The 17,913-nt window shown below is 38.4% G+C and overlaps 1 protein-coding gene across 4 annotated transcripts in view; it reads left to right on the forward strand.

Annotated features, from left to right (window-relative positions):
• Positions 1–17,913, forward strand: part of SLC9A9 (solute carrier family 9 member A9) — a 675,208-nt gene that overhangs the window by 391,734 nt on the left and 265,561 nt on the right. For all 4 annotated transcript variants that reach the window (XM_032346649.1, XM_032346639.1, XM_032346659.1 and 1 more), the window contains exon 9: positions 6,663–6,751. In XM_032346649.1, coding sequence (XP_032202540.1) covers positions 6,663–6,751 — 89 coding nt within the window. The remainder of the gene's footprint in view (positions 1–6,662; positions 6,752–17,913) is intronic.

The raw sequence follows: 17,913 nt of genomic DNA on the forward strand, positions 1-17,913 counted from the left end.
AGAGAGGGAAGCAGGCTCCCTGCTGAGCAGAGAGCCCGATGCAGGACTCAATCCCAGGACGCTGAGATCATGACCTGAGCCAAAGGCAGAGGCTTAACCTACTGAGCCACCCAGGCACCCAAACCACACAATTACTTTACAACTCTTAATTTTACTGACCAAATCTAGGTGTTATATGTTCTCTTTGACCATTTTGTTTTTATTTTTCTTTTATTGGGTTTTTAATTCCACTTTCTTTGAGTCCATTATTATGTCTGTTGTCTAGCTTCTTGAGGTAAATCGTCCAATTCTTTTTTTTTTTTTTTTCCCTAATGGAATGCATACAAGTCTGTAAACTTCCTTCTGAATAATCTGGTCTCATCTCATTGGTTTTGATAAGAAATGTATTCTACACTCACTGTTATTTATTTCTACATAAGCTCAAATTGCAAATTTGATTTCATCTTCAACTCCAATTTCATCTAGAAGAATACAGTTAAAAATCCCTAATGGATACATTTTTGTAGATATGCTTTTTTTGTTAATTTCCAATTTTATAATATTGTGATTGAAGAATGTGATTTATTTGCTTTTTTCTGAAGGGGAAAATTATTCAACAGTTTGATAGAAAGAAAAATATATTATCAATTTTTTTCCAAATTTTTCATAAATAATACTAATATAAAGAAAAAAAGTTAAACTCCTCAAATGTCCTTGATAAATAATTGTTCCATGAAACTGAAATTATTTTATGGAATCCTGTCAATTCTGCGAAGTTATGAAAAGAAAAATAAAAACTAAAATCACAGGAATATAATTTTAAAACTTTTTGTATAGTTAGTAAAAAACATTTTGGACCACACAAGGTCAAAGCAAGCCATACAAGAGGTGGTGAATTGAGACTTAGTACCAAAACATTGGTCAGAGATTTGCTTCTCAAAGTGAGATGCTAGGATCAGTGGCATAGACATCCCTGGTAGTATAAAATGCAGAATCATGGGCTCCACTCCAAACCTACTGAAGAAGAATCTGCATTTTACAAGATTCCCAGGTGATTCCAATGTACATTAACATTCAGAGGCATTAGGTGGAGTTTTTTTTTTTTTTTTTTTGAAAGATTTTATTTATTTATTTGACAGACAGAGATCACAAGTAGGCAGAGAAGCAGGCAGAGAGAGAGGAGGAAGCAGGCTCCCCGCTGAGCAGACAGCTGGACGTGGAGCTGGATCCACGTCTGGGATCATGACCTGAGCCAAAGGCAGAGGCTTTAACCCACTAAGCCACCAAGGCGCCCCTAGGTGGAGTTTTGAAATCTCTCTTGCCTAATCCAGATGCTTGGGTCATAGCTGAGCTTTCAGGTGGGGTCAAGAAGATTCTGCTGTAGGGGGAGGACAGTAGGATAGGCTGTAAATTTAGCATAACCAGGAAATGACAAGGACAAGCAAAACAGAGGGGGAAGAAACAGCAAGCGAGAAAATAAAGGAAGTGGGTTTCTCTGAGGTAAGCTGCATCTGTCACTTGGACACCAACATCAGAATTCACCGTATTCAATGTCCTTTGACCTGAAAGTCTGTGGTCTAAAGACTCAGAAACATCTTTTTTCTACACAAAGGGGACTTCCTGAGTTTATCTTTAAATCTCATAGCTCACTTGAAAAAAATTAAGTTTTTATGATTAGAAGGTATGGTAATGATGTGTTTTAAAATTTTATTTTAGAAGAGTTGTCTCCTTAAAAGGATATTTGATGGTCCAGGAGTTTATTTTGTCTTTACCTTTTGAGAAAGTTAAGCTGGGCCTCTACTCAAATGTCTAAAGGTTTCATTTGGAACCAGCATTAGTTCCTCATCCTAAAATAATAAATAAATAAATAAAGGTTAAATTGAGATGTTAATCCTAGTGAATTAATAAAATAGTATATAGGAAAATGATAGACCCAGGGAACTGGAGGATATCCAGACCCTTTATGAAAAGAGTTTTTTTTTTCCCACAGCAGCTCTGGCAGATAATCATTCAAACCTTTGGTTTGGCCCCAAAATTTCAAATGATAGGGAACTTCTCACACTTCAAGGCAGTCACACTATAGGATAGTGCTCATATTTTGGAAAGATCATATGATTCGGAGTCAGAAGACACGTGTCCAAGTATAACCCAAGCCTCTTTAATAGTTCTAGGCCTAACTTATTTCCTTCCCCCAAGTCTCTTGTTCTAATCTAGTGGCTCAAACTCATACTTTTTTAAAATGACAATTTTAACCATAAGTAGAATTGAAAGGAAACTGAGGCCAGTCCTCTGGGACTTGGCACAGCATCTCCGCTGCCACTGGCATCCTCCATTGTCCAGTTATGACAGGACGATATGGGGAAAATCTTACTTCCAGGTGACAAAACTTCAGTGGTTTCCGGGAACCATCAATGCTTAGAATCAGAAGGGACACACAAGTGAGTACTGGTCGGGATTCTGTCTGGAAAAGAGAAACCAGTTGGCTATGCCCAGAGTTTAATGCAGGAGATTAGGTGTACAGATGGTAGAGAGTTGAAAAAATACAAAGGGAGCACTGAGGCCATACAGGTAGTAAGTGCCGGCAGCAAGTGTGAACCCTGGGTCAGGAGGGCCAAATGGAAGAGAATCTGTAAGTTCCTAAGAGGGAACTGCGGGAGCTTTGACCCAGACCTCTGAGGTCACTGGCTGGCTATTGCTTTTTCTGAGGAAGGCCCGTGAGGCTGGAACCAACTGGAAGCTGTGGTGAAGAACCACTGCTGAGATGCCGCTGACGGGAGCAATAGGCAAGCAAGAATGCAGCGAGGCCTTTTCTCTTCCTCTTACATCCCAGCCTCCCTCTGGGGCTCATCTCAGCAGAGCTTAGCAAGCTCTGGAGAAGGAAGATGGGGTCTGCAGATCCCCAGCCCCAGGATCACAGGGAGAGCACAGGCAGGTGTGTTTGGAGCCGAGATCCTGGTTTGCTGACTCACACAGAGAGCACTTGGTGCCCTCCATCCCCCTGTAGACCCGAGAATCTGAGATCCAGGCATGTAAGAGAGTTGCCTAGGGCCCCATCTACCAGTCGGACCACTAGTGCTGGCAGGCATAGGGATGCAAAAATACAATGACAGCTAAAATGCACTTTCCAAAAAAGATTGTGTTTATTCATTTGAGAGAGAGAGAGAGAGAGCATGAGAAGGGAGAGGGTCAGAGGGAGAAGCAGACTCCCTGCCAAGCAGGGAGCCTGGTATGGGACTCAATCCTGGGACTCCAGGACCATGAGCCAAGCTGAAGGCAGTTGCTCAACCAACTGGGCCACCCAGGCACCCTAACATGCACTTTTAAAAGAGAGAAAACCCTCAACTCTGAATCCACTTAAATGGCAGAGAATTTAGAGGTGTATTTAGATGAGACATTTTCAAAATATGTTTTGGCTTGTAAAAGTCATACTAATTACAGTAATTTGTGTGGGTTAATTAATACTAAGGTATAGAATTATGATTATGTAGGCTAATACTGAAGATTAGATCAACTCAGTTGTTATACTTTAATTACACCAAGCCTCTGGTCATATAGGCACACTTTTCATTTGTTTGTTTGTGTGACGCATCTGTATACACAACTCAAAAAAAAAAAAGTATTAGCAGAGGCATTGCCTGCTAGTGTTCTAATGGAAGCAAGGAAACGAAACTAGTGGAGCTACTAGAGAATGTATCTTCAAACAAAATACCAGCCTCTTTGGATATATAATCTTCATCATCATATCTCAATTTCTCTGGGACATCAGAAATGATATTTTTTAGATGGCTTAAGATTACCTTAAAACATTCACAGATGGACTGGTACAGGCAGTAAAGCACAGGGAGTTTGTTAAATTTTGAAATCTCAGTTCTGCCACTTTCAAGGTGACCTTAAGTAAATTACTTTTGTTTCTTACTTGTTACATGGGAATAGGAATATGCATTAATTTATTCAGCAAGTATTCACTGAATGCCTACCATGTGCCTGGCTTTGCTCAGAGGGTTAGGGACCAGTGAATCCCCGTGCACTCAATGAGCTTTCCTTTGCCATTCTGGAAGGCAGAAAACAAACACAGGAATTTCCAAAATGTTAGGTGACAGTAAATAATATCAAAAAGAACAAAGAAATATAGGCAATTAGAGAATGATGGAAGGGATCATTTTTATAGAATGCATGCAGAAGATGTGTCTGAGAGTGTAACGTCTTAAGGGAAGGAGAGAGCCATGTGGCTATCTGAAGAGCTTTCCAAATAGTAGGAATCAGAAACTGAAGGGCCCTGCAGTGGTGTGTGCTTAGCAAGGATCTAGTATACTGCAAGGGATGAGTATAGCAGGAGATGAGCTTAGAGACCTGTGGGTAGGAAAGAAGGGGGCCAAACTAGATCCTAACAGGGTCTTTTTGTCATGGGGATCTATTACAAAGTTTAGGGAAGAGAACTGACATGATCTCACGTGATCTCAATGGTCTTAAAAGAACCACTGTGGCTGGATGGAAGCTAGATTGCAGGCGCCTAACAGGGGAGACAAGGGGACCAATCAGGAATCTGTAATCTAGGCAGAAAAACAACAAACGGGGGCTTGGCAAAGGATGTTAGGGGAGGCAGTGTTGAGAAGTGGCTGTGTTCAGGTAAGTTTCAAAGGACAAGACAACAAAATCACTGAAGCACAGAGAGAAGAAAAGTAAAGGGTGATCCTGAATTTTGGCCTGAGCAGCAAGAAGAATGAAGATGCTATCACTGAGAAGGGGAAGACAGTAGGAAGAGCTGTTTAATAGTACTAAGCCTATTGTGAAATAATAAATCAATGCAATAAATAAGATGATGTAAAACAACAACAGCAACAATGGTGTATTCTTGGCCCACCATAGGCATTCAGCCAGACTTAAATCCTCTCCCTCTCCTTTATAACACTTCTTTGTTACCACTTCTTGTTCTCAGAATACATTTATGCACTACCCACATATACTCCCACCCTTTTTATTCACCACCACTCTGCAAATCAATATACAATCAAACATTTCCACATCAGTGGGAGGGTCAGCTAAACCTCACCCAGAAAAATCTCCAACAGACTACAGAATCGGCAGAGATAGGTAAATTACATTTTTAAATAAGGAAAGAAAAATATTTGATAACAAAACAACATGTATGGCAATCTTCCTAGTGCCTCAAAGTACTTAAAGTGCTTCAGTACCCTAAAAGTTTCCCAGGTATTGGTTGTTTTTTAATAGAATTTTTGTGAAGAGTAATACACATTGTTTATAAGCATCCCTTTCTTAGAATTTTTGAAGAAAGACTAAAAAAACCAAAAAGTTACCCAAAAATCTATAGAATGCTTACTGCATATATATTTCTTGGCAAAATTTCCTAGTCATTCTGTTGCCTAAAATTTTGAAGCAAATTAAAAGGATATAAGACATGTAAATGGCTATGCACTTGTATAAGTAAATATAACTTAACAATACTTTATCCAAAGCGAATCCAAGTAATAACCACCATATAAATAGAAACATACAGTCTACGTATCAAAATAAATAAATAAATAAAAGCTTGGTTCTTTAAAATTCTTTATTGTGGATTCATTTGCAATGTCAGTATTCAGTTCACATATCTCTATACTCTTAAGAATCATCAGCATTTAATTTATGAGTGTTTTTAGTTGGAAAGACTCTGCTGCTTAAAATTCAATTCAATCCCCTTGGTCTGACTTGAGGAATACTTACATCCTGTGTTTTTCCCAAAGCCCTCCTCTCTGCTCAATTTCCCATAATTAATAGAATCTTTAATTCAAAATATAATGCCATCCCCACCAATTGCCTACCCCAACTCAGAGCTGATAAGAGAATAGCAGCCCAGAGACAAATAACAACGTTTGTCTTATGGTTGCTAGTCCTCTATCCCCAGGGAACATCTAGTGTATGTATGGCTTCATGTCACATAAAGCTGGGTATACTGATAGCTTAAGAAATCAATCCTGCAGTCAGCCTAGAAGCAGCTGAAGACTCACTGTAGGAAGGAAGCACACAAGAACAGACCAGCTTACCTTCAAGGAGTGTGTGCCTTGGATGTACTCACTAAGTTCTTCAGCAGCAGAAAATAGAACACCCAGCTTTGTCAGGGAGGCACATGGCCAAAAAGGACCTTTCTCTCATGCTTGGCAAGTAGAGGCATTGGCAGGGGCAACAAAACCCTTATAGATTTCTTAAGTTTGTGACTCATGGTTTTCAATACTAAATTATGTATGACGGGAACCTCTTCAGGTTCCTCAGGATACCCAGTGAAAAGCAAATGTTTGAGTGAGTGTGCCAGCATCTAGGAGAAAATGCAAAAAAGCAGTTGGCACTAGCTATGAGAAGACCAGAGTTGCCCACATAGTCTTTTGTTCATGTTTCCCCAAGTATAACTTTCTTAACTCATGATCAGAGAATCATTTATCCTCAAGAAGAATGTACTTCTTAATACTTTTCCTTAGGTTAATCCTGTAGGACCCATGTTTAAAACAAGTAGAAAGGTGTACGCCAATACAAGATCCTTTTAATTATGAAGAACTGACAATTATGGTAATTATTAGCAGTTTTAACTCTACTGACATCAAGTCCTCCTCTTCTTCTAGCTGATGTGGCCCTACCCATTGTATTAGATGGGAAAGAAAATTGGTTTTGACTGGTATGTTTTTGAATTTCAGGAATAGTTGCTGTTCTCTTCTGTGGAGTCACACAAGCACATTATACCTACAACAATCTGTCGTCCGATTCCAAAATGAGGACTAAACAGGTAAAAGAAAAAATTCACTGCAGGCTTTGTCTCTTTTCACAGTGTAATGGTTATGTTGCAATTCTGCCAATGTACTCGGAAAGAATTTCATTAGTGAAGGAAGAAAGTAAGCTTAAGGCTTCATTATAGGTTGGATATTTATAGATTTTTTTTCCTCCAGGATAACCATTAACAATTCTCTTGGTAAGCAAAAATATAGTTATAATAGTCTCTCCCTCCTGAGAAATGTGGAACATAGACTGTCAGTCTTGAAGATGAAAGGCCCACAGTCAGTAATAATTCACAGTCACTTACATCTAAAAGCATTATAAAGCATGTGAAATAGGGTAGTTATATAGAGAGAAGGAAATGAAGAAGAATAAGGAAGTGATGTTTGGTCTTTAATTGGGTGCTTTCGCTTCTAAGTAAACTCAGCTGCTAGTTGTCACACTAGCAGAATATATCTCCCATATGCCAAAAACACATGTGTTTGGATATTTGTACATGAACCTTCATAGATTCCTTACAAAAACATGCTGCACAGCCCCTCTGCAGCAAGAACTATACTAGGTACTAAGGATAAAAGGACATGGGATATGACCTTGCTTTTAGGGTTCATTACCAAGTCTGTTCATGAGGATAAGGATGTGAAAGGAACAATTAATTATCCACAGTATAATACATATTGTGATAGAAATATCTGTATACGATGTTTGGGGAGCACTAATTAGGGCATCCTCTTTAGTTAGGATTGGGAAGATGAAGAGAAAGTTTCCAGAGATGATGTCCAATCTGAAGCTTGAAATACAATAGAAGTTAATTAGGTAATCATGTGGGGTCTAATGAAGGGTGGGAAGGTAGCATGAAGAGCATTTGAAACCAAAGTTGAGGATGGACAAAAATCTCTGAAGCAATTGATTGAAGCACTATAACTAGTTCTGTGTGGCTAGGGAATGGGGTAAGGCTACAGTGAAGGATGAATCCATAGAGCGAGAGACCAGTTTACGTAAGGACGTCCGTAGCTTGTGAAGGAGTGTTTAAACTTTGTCCTAAAGGTAATGGGGAGTGTCTTAACCAACAGAAATGTATTGTATGAGAAATGTAGAAGTGTAAGTTCAAGGTGTCAGCAGAATTACTTCCTTCTGAAGGACTGTGAGGGAGAGTCTGTTCTATTCCTTTCTCTTAGCTTCTGGCAGTTTTCCAACAATCTTTGGTATTCTTAAACTTGGAAACATGTCATCTACTCTCTACCCTTCATATTCACATGGCATTCTCCTTATGAGTGTCTCTGTCTCCAAATGTCCTTTTTTTATAAGGAAATCAGCCAGATTATAGGCCCACTCTTCTCTAGTATAACCTCATTTTAACTCAACTAATTATATTTTACTTGACCCTATTTACCAACAAGGTCACTTTCTGAGGTATTAGGGGTTAGGACTTCAACATATGAATTTTGGGGGAGCCTGCATTCAGCCCATAACAGGAAATCACTGAAGTATCTGAAGAAAAGTGATTTTAGGATTTTAGGATAATTGGAGTTCCATTTTAGAAATATGACTCTGATAGACAAGCGGAGCATGGATCAAATTACATTTGTCATTTGCTGTGAAAGAATCAACCATACAACCTAACCTCGGTGGCATCCAAAAATAATGTTTATTTCTTACACATCTGCAAGATTTAAGTCTAGAGTGGGCTTGGCTGGGGCATGTAGCAGTACCATCTGACTGTCACTCTTTGCCTAGCACACAAGCAAGCCCTAAGGTGCAAGTCCATTTCAAGCCTCTGCTTGCATCACATTTTCACATCCTATTGACCAAAGAAAATCACATGCCTAAGCCTAAGGTCAAGAGACTGACCCAGTCACCAGCCCACAGTGGGAGAGCGCTGCAAGGTTATATGGTTAAGGAGTGTGGATAAAGAGAATAATGAAGAATTGGACCAAATGTTTGCAATCTACCCCAAAATACAAATGGAGGCAGAGAATCTTCTATTATAAGCCCCAAAATGCTGAGGATATTTAATATGATGTTGGAACAATGGGGGTGGAAGAAGCCAAAGTGACATCTGAGCAAAATGTAATTGGCCAGGAGTTCCTAAACAGTTTTTGAAGACCTACCTTAAAGCTCTAAAATGGTAATTAGTTTCCTCTGTCTTTGTCATGTCCCAAGCTTAGCAGGCTGTGACCCTACCTCCTACCTACCTAGGCCTCTCCCAGGACAGCCTTCCCTCTCTGACCATCAGGGGAATCATAAAGACACAATTACAGATTTTTTAAGGACACACAGTTAAAAAAAAAATGATACCAATACCTAGCAACCTCCAATATAATATCCTTTTAATTATAGAGACTACAGCATTCTCTAGGGCTTAAAGGGAAACATCTTGGGCTGGTTTTTTCTGACTTTGACTGGTTCTCTGAGCATTTGTATTCTGGGGAACTGAACTCTGGTTAGGGACTTGCACTTTTAAGTCACGCTATCTAGACTGCTCAGCAGAACTTCAAAGATAACTCATCTCATGGCAAGACAGCAACCTAGCACCTAGGGGAGACAAAGCCAAAATCAGTGCACCACAGCCTTCTGTTCTCTCAATGATTTGACAAGCATTCCCTAATGGACTTCCAGCATCGGGTTTTATAATGCTCTCCTTTAAGGAAGGAAATTTTTACAAGTTCATTCTTTAACATCTGATACTTTCATCCCCCCATCTTTGTGTCCCCCTTTACCTCCCTTCTTGGGTGTCTAATTCATAGTAGAAGCTTAATGAATGCCTTCCCTTCTTCATTTCTTTTCTCTCGGGATTTGTCATTTGTCATTTTCTATTTCTTTTTCATATATATATATATATATATATATATATATATATAAAATGTATACACATTTATACACACATGCATACCTCCATGTTCATATTTTCCACACTTGTGTACAGAATCTGAGGTCATCCTTTGAAAGAAATGAGATCCCAGACCTTTAATTATCATCACAGAAAAGCAGCTCATGGCCACATCTGTACCAGTGTAGCAAACAAAGCTCAAACTCCATGTGGGAATCCAATTACAAGTTGTAAAGAGAAGTTGAGGCAGTATTATAGAGGTTACCACTATGTCCTCTCTGAAACTGGGGAAGATTTGCAAGATATTATTTGATAATACATGGTTATAGAGAGCAGTATCTTCCTCTGTACCTCCCCACACTGTGTTCACTGTCGGTGAGACTTTACTAACTGACTTCCTTTGTTCCCATTAAACAGTTCTGGGGACAGAGGTATAGAGCCTGTGTTAGTAAAAGTAACACAGGCTCTATACCTCTGTCCCCAGAACTGTTTAATGGGAACAAAGGAAGTCAGTTAGTGAAGTCTAGGGACAATCTATGAAAATCTACTTTGTATTATAAAATTCAAAGGTGATATGGTTTCTAAAGAAATTTTATTCATGGACTGGGCCTGTATCAGCTAATCCAATAGCTACATCTGGATACAAAGACTTTTGAGAATTATATATCCTTTATAACTTCAAGAATTAGAGTGACTTTTTTAAAATTGCATTTTCACTTTAAAATATGTTTTGTGAATTGATTTTCACTCCAACCTATGAAAAAACATGTAACATCACTATGTGTTAGGCACAAAGCAGCATAATATTTTGATAGCAAATCATTCTATTAAAGACTATATGAACATGTGCAGCAATCCCTTTCCTTAGACTTGCAGCGTTTTGCTTTCTTTAGGGTATGTACACCTAGCCCTAGAAATGACAAATACTGTAAGCCCTGACTCTTGCCCCAGAAACTGAATACTGCTAGAGGTACCCAAGATGGACATCAGCACATAGCAGTATGTGAGCCTAGAGGTCTCACCTTGAACCATATAGAAGACTCCATACAGACTCCATGATACTATTCATACAGATCCGAACCTGCCTTCCAACCCTTTCCTCCTTCATGCCCTCACTTGCTAAACTGGCCTAGACGCTGATAATCTGGGCCAAACTCCAGGGTATTTCCAGAGCTATCTTTACCTTGCCTGAGGCTGATTTGCAAAACCATGCACTTCCCTACCAACCCTTTTAACTAGAATTTCTCCTTCCCTTCCTGCAGTTCCCACCTAAAAATTATTTTCAACAGATACACATGAGCCTATATTTTTTTTTTAAATAATGAACATGTATTATACATTAACATGTATGAAGTAATTATTTCATTTACTTACTACTTTTTTTTTTTTACCTGAGAAGTAGCTCTTCTTATTTTCACTGCTTACCTTCATTCATTTTTTTTTCCTTCATTCATTTAACTAACATTTTTTGAGAGCTTATTTTGTGCCGGTCACTGTTCAAGGTGCTGGAGTAGAAGAGGGAAGAAAAAAGAATTTCTTCTAGTAGAGGATATATTTTTTTGTAATCAGAATAAATATGCTAGATATGTAGTGTGTTTAAGGCAAGTCATAAGGCCAATAATAAAGTAGACAAGGGAGTTAGGAGTGTAGGTATGGGAGGCAGTTTGCAATTTTAGATGGGGTGGTCAGGGAAGTTCTCAATAAGAAAGTGACACTTGAAAGAAGTAAAAGGGAGAGTTATGTGGACATTTGGATCAGAGCTGCCCAGAAATTGAGAACAACAGGTATATAGGCCACCTGAGGCAAAATGACCAATGTGGACCGGGAGGGAATATGACAGACGGTATCAAGGCAGTGACATGGACAGGGCATGGAGAACCTAAACAAAGTGAAGAAACACTGGAGGATTTTAAGTAAAGGCACTGCATAATATGATTTAAATTTTAAAGACTGGAGGCATCATTTATTAGTCAAAGAGCACTGCAAGACAACAGGTTTGAGGGACAATTCAAGTAGAGCATTGACTTGTTACGTTTGAGATGTGTATTGGTCAATAAATGGAGCCACTAAGTAGCTTGCTGAGTAGCTCCATAGAATTCTGGAGTTCGGGAAAGTGGTTGAGGTGAGAAGTATAATTTTGGAAGTCATCAACATAGAGATGATATTGAAAACAAGAAACTAGATGAGATGTCTAAGAGATTAATGGGGAGAGATCTAGAAATCAAGCCTTGAGGCACTGCAATGGTAAGACACCAGGAACAAGTAAAGGAGCTTAAGAGATAGTAGCCAGTAGGGAGAAGGAAAATAAAGAAAATATGGTGTCTTGGAACTCAAATGAAGAGAGTCTCTTAAAAAAGGAGCATGATGAGTTATGACAAATTCTGCCGAATGGTCGAGTAAGATGAAGAACATGAACATCATTGATGACATTAATAAGAGCCATATTGGTGGAGTGTTAGGGTAAACACCTGATTATAATAGGTTCAGGAGAGGGTGGAAGGAAAGAAATTGGAAACTGCATTTATGGACATGTCTTCCAAAGGAGTTTTGTTGGGAGCAGGGAAATGAGATGCTAGCTAGAGGGAGAAATGAGGCTAAAAGAAAAATCTTTTTATTTTTAAGGTAGAAAAATAGCAGTACTTTTGTGTGATGATAGGAATAATCAGAAAAGAGAAGACTGTGTGGTAGCAGGTTTGCCAAAACTTGTAAGTGGCAGAGGCATATTTTAAATTTCGATCTTTTGACTTTATAGTTCAAACTATTTTGCCTGTTAATAAATATGTTTTTCTTCTTCAAAGATTTTATTTATTTATTTATTTTCAAGATTTTATTTATTTGAAAGAGAGAGAGAGACAGAGTACATGAGCACGGGGAGGGGCAGAGGGAGAGAGAGAAGCAGGCTTTCCACTGAACAGGCAGCCTGATGCGGGGTTTGAGCCTAGGACCTGGGGGTTCATGACTCCAGGACCTTGAGGTTCATGGCCTGAACCAAAGGCAGATGCTTAACTGACTGTTCCTGGCACCCCAGTAAATATTCTTTGATTAATAGATGCAATAGCAGGAATTGTGGAGCATAGAATCATTTATTCAATAAACCTTGAATGGATGGATAGATGAATTAAAGAATAAATGAATGGTGATCTTTATTATACTTTCAGTTAATTAAGATAATGAGTCATTTATCTTGTATTTAATTCTATAATCTTTGAAAACCTGGCAATCTTAGTGCATTTTAATTTTTTTACTAAAGTATAAATTGGGGTTGACATGGATATTTTCATTCAGTTGTTTTTAAAAAGCCAGATTCTTTGTCTAGCATTTATGAGCAAACAATGGCATCTTCATTATAGCACATTCTTTCCAGATGCTTATTTTATTTCTATTCCACCCAGATGATATTTTGAGTGTTTATCATTATTGAATGGAAAGGCAGCAATGCAGATCCAAATTTATATTTCCAATAAGAAAATGGTGCCAAGTTGGATGTGCTGTGCATGACTTTATAAGAAAACTGAAGCAAAAGATCTGGAACGTGAGAGAGGTCAGATGATATGGTAGAAAGAAGACTGAGAGTCCAGAATGCTGGAATTTGTCCCTCATCTCTACAAGTAATGGTGGAGGCCTTGGATAATTAATTTAATACCTGTGAGCTTCTGTTTTCTCATTTGTAAAATGAATGAATAACCTGTATGACTGAGTTTTAGGGATCATGCTTTAAACCTAACATCCTGTGACTTGATATAGAGCATAAGATATGTATCTGGTTCCTTCTCGCAGACTAGGACTGGGCAGAGATCACTTGCTTACGGACTGCAATGCATAAGGATGGGGGCGGAGGGAGATCCAAGTTTGCCATTGATCTTGAGGACAAATTGTTGGGTAGACCATGTTTAATGAATTGTCCAATCAAATCCAAGGATGAAGCAATCAAAAACCAAAGTCCCTGGTTCATCCTGGAATAAAAAGTTTCACTGAGGGCTGGGTATTTCCTATGGAAATCTCCTATTCCTGAGTGGTTGTAATGGCTTTTCCTAAAGACTGTCTATATTCTTGAGGTGGAGAGTACAGAGATAATTGTTCCCACTGAGTCTCAAAATCTGACCAAAGACCTTTCCAGCTTTTCAATTCAAGCATGGACTAAGCACCACTGAAGATACCATGCTAGAAGCCAGTGAGACAAAGACAAATAAGACCCAATTCTAATCCTTAGGAGTTCCTGATACTGCAGGGGACACACGTTTGCATAGACACACATGTATATGCACATGCTAGCACACACATGCACAGACAACAGCCCCACAAGACAAATGTTAACACAGAGGAATGTGCAGCAGGTCATGGGGGCCAGATGATTGAATTGCTTCCTGGAGGCAAGGTGTTCCTGGGAAGCTGCTTGTGGATTGGAAGTTTGGATAATTAGAAGATTATAAGGAGACTTCCTGGGGGATGAAAGCAAAGTAGTGAACTCTGACTGGGATACCCTTGGGGAGGTAGGTAGGAGTGTGTTGAAGCCGCTGATATAGGTTGGGGAGCAGAAAGGGAAGGACGTGGGAGAGAGCTGAGAATTAAAATGAAGAGGTGATTTCAGACAGAACTTTTAGTGTCTCACTGTGCTACATTTAGGAGAACTGTATCCTATAAGGCTAATAACTGCCTAAGGCTTTTAGGCATAGAAATGATGATGATAATCAGATTTGTGCCTTACAAAGATAATGAAGATATTATCATGAAGGAAATGACAGCAATCTACGACATCCATCTCACTGCTCACCACACTTCCTTTTGATAAACTACTTATGTATTTAACATCTAAATTTATCTTAACCTTCTGTACATCTAGACCTATTTTTGTCCTTTCTAACTTCTTTGGATGTTGTGTTCTATGTGAAAAGTTATGGAAATTTGCCATTTGATTTTTGCCTTAAACTTAGGAGTTCATTAAATACTTGCTGAATTAATAAATAAATGAATGAATGAATGAATTATGACCATTAACATTCCAAGACAAAAAATAGAGGGGAAACAATATATGCTAATTAATGGTTTTATTTAATTCTGATATGATGCATTAATTTAAATGTAATGAGTTGGATGCATAAAGCAAATGTCTAGGGTAATCCTGAGATACTGAAAGAAAGATCAAGCACAATTCCATCACTTGTGTGAGTTTCCTGCAGTGTACCTCCACCTTATTGATTTGCATTACAGTGGTTTTTGATTATGGTTTTGTGCAATTTTTCTCCGTCAGTTTTAACAAAAGCAGGCACGTTCCATCCCAGTTACCTGTTCCAAGGCACAGTGGAGAGAAAGAGAGAGAGAATGTCATGGGCAACAATGCCCCTGCTTCCCTGGCTTCTGAGAAGTAAGATCAAAGATATCTTCATAAAGCATAGAATTGCCTTTTTTATTTTTTTACTCTAATTACATTTCTTTTGTCAAGATTTCTACCACTTTTCTTCTTCCTTTCATTCAAAGTACCTTTAAAAATGCCATCCTAGAAGAGTTGAATTTATAAATGATGGCAAAGTGTTTAAATTTCTCCTTAGCTAAGCTGGTGATTCTTTTCAATGAAATTCATTATATTGTATAAAGGACATTTAGTAGTTCAGCTAATAAGTGTTCTTTTTAAAATGCTAATGAGAATGGAGCTCACACATCATGGCAAGAGCACACTGTACTTTCAGTGCCCAGAAAGAATTCTTGTCTGCGAACCCTTACTCCACAACCAGTGTGCATTATAGTAGGGGTCACAAATGACCATTTGCACCCTCAGTTGTGGATACTTCCTATAGGCCAGATACTGAGGCCCAGGGAGAAATAAAGCTAAGTAAGATATGAACTATGCTTTCCCTTAAAAATCTTTCATGTAAATTTTTTTCTTTGGTAAAGATATAATTGTACTGTAACTTCTCAATTAAATCTTAGCTACTCTTTTAACCACACATCTGTGTTTGTTTATCATAGTATATAATAGCAGTTGAATTTTTTAAGTCATAAAATCCAGCAAGTTCAGGAGCACACGGGTGACTCAGGTGGTTAAACATTCAGCTCTTGAGTTCAACTCGAGTCATGATCTCAGGGTGGTGAGATCAAGCCCCGAGTTGGGCTTCAGGCTGGGTGTGGAGCCTACATAAGGTTCTCTCTTTGCCCCCTCCAACTCCCACCCCCACTTATGCACATTCTAATAAAAAAAAATTGAAGAAGTTTAGAGTAAGGTGGGACTATAAAGATAAACTTTTAAACCCAGAATTGTGTTGAAGGAAACTGAATCCCAAGGAAGTTCAATGACTTGGAGGGGTAGAGTCAGTTCTCCCACCCAGGGACCAAACTAGACCTAAATCAGTGCTGAAGGGATAGCGGCCTTTGGTGTATTAATTATCTGTTGCAGTGTAACAAATTACCCCATAACTTAGAAGCTTAAAACAATAAGTTTTCATTATTTCATACAGTTTTTGAGGGCTCTGAGTCCATGAACATCAGTTTGGCTGGATAGTTCTAGCTCGTAGTCTCTCATGATATGACTAAAAATGCTGTTGTCCACGGCTGAAGAATCTGAAGATTTGGATGGGTCCGGATGACACACTACAAGATGGCTTACTCACACAGCTGTTGGTAGAAGCTTTCCATTCTTCACCATTTATCATCTCTAGAGCTAGCTGCTTGAGTGTCCTCCATGATATGAAAGCTTACTTTCCCTCAGAGCAACTGAAACCAGGAAGAGGAGAGGGAGAGAGAGAAAATGGAGAGAGTAGAAATGAGTTTTCTTAACTGTCCTCTGAAATCACACACTGTCACTTCTACCATAATCTGTTTGATAGAAACAAGTCGCTAAGACCAGTCCACACTCATTGGGAGGGGAATTAAGCTCCATCTCTTGAAGGGAGGTGTATCAAAGAATTGTGGACGTATTTTAAAACTACCATATGTACCATACCTGATGATATTTTTGGAAATGATTTTTTGATAATGGTTTCAATTTTTTATATGGTTGAATGTTCAGGTTTACTACTTCTTTCTATGTTAATAACAATTGTTGAACTCTATATTGTGCATGGCACGATAAATATGTGTCTCTTAGATTATCCCAATTAATAGACACTGAAAGATCCATGAGGCAAATACCACTATGAATCACATTTTGCATAGGATAGAGTTGTGCATCATAACCCATTATTATTTTTCAATATTGTTTTAATACATTTGACCATATACCTTTCCTATAGAGAATGATGTGTATGTATTTCCTCCCTTTTTTAACTTACAAAACTGCATATTCTACCAATCAGTTTAAGAAACAGCTCTTGGATTTTCTTATCCATTCCACTACTATTTCCTCTAATTCATTCTTCTCCACTTTATCACTATTATTGTCCCTCTTCTCCTTGGGCTTCTCTTCTTCTTCCCTCTTTCCTTTAATAGAGGGTAATGAGCCCAAGTAACTTTTTCCCTATTGACCACCACTCCTCCCTTTGCTCTTCTTCTTCCTTAGCTTTAACACTGGCTTCAAAGGACCTTAATAAGGTAGAACAAAAAAAGTCTTTTCATTTTCCACCGAAGTATTGGTGCTATCACTTCTGTTCTGTTCACCTCTTTATCTTGTGATAGATATTTTATTCCATTTTGCTAGTTGGTTTTCTTTTTTTTTTTAATTCATCAGTATTCCACACACTGAGTATTAGTTGTTTTCTTCTTCTTCATCATCACCATCATAAAAAGCCATATTAGAGTCACCTAATGGGACTGTCTTTATCTCTACACAATAAGCAATATCTTTATGGCTCGTATTAATTCACCTTTAAATTTCTTGCCAACAAGATTTCAAAGTCTTCTCTTACTTTTTGTCTTTCTTATCTTCCAGAACTCCAAGAATGTATACTTATTTCATTTAGCTTTTTCTAAAATTTAATTTTCCTTTTTTTTTAAGATTTTATTTATTTATTTGAGGGAGAATGAATGAGAGAGAGCATGAGAGAGGAGAAGGTCAGAGGGAGAAGCAGATTTCCCAAGGAGCTGGGAGCCAGATGCGGACTTGATCCTGGAAGTCCGGGATCATGACCTGAGCTGACGGCAGCTGCTCAACCAACTGAGCCACCCAGGCGCCCTAAAATTTAATTTTCTTAATACATTTTCCCCAAAATAATGGCTTTGTATTCTTTCTCACTATATAGGGCCTCAGCCCCTCAAAGAGATGATCCTCTGTCTCTCTCTTACTTTCATTCTTGCTCTTTGTCTCACTCTTTCTCTCATTCTTTTGCCTTTAGAAAATAAAACTAAACAAAATACTGCCATAAACACTTGAATATCAACATATAAATATATATTATCCATGTCCTTCTATGTATGGG

The sequence above is a fragment of the Mustela erminea genome, chromosome 1 (genome assembly GCF_009829155.1).
Source record: "Mustela erminea isolate mMusErm1 chromosome 1, mMusErm1.Pri, whole genome shotgun sequence".
NCBI classification, from domain to species: Eukaryota; Metazoa; Chordata; class Mammalia; order Carnivora; family Mustelidae; genus Mustela; species Mustela erminea.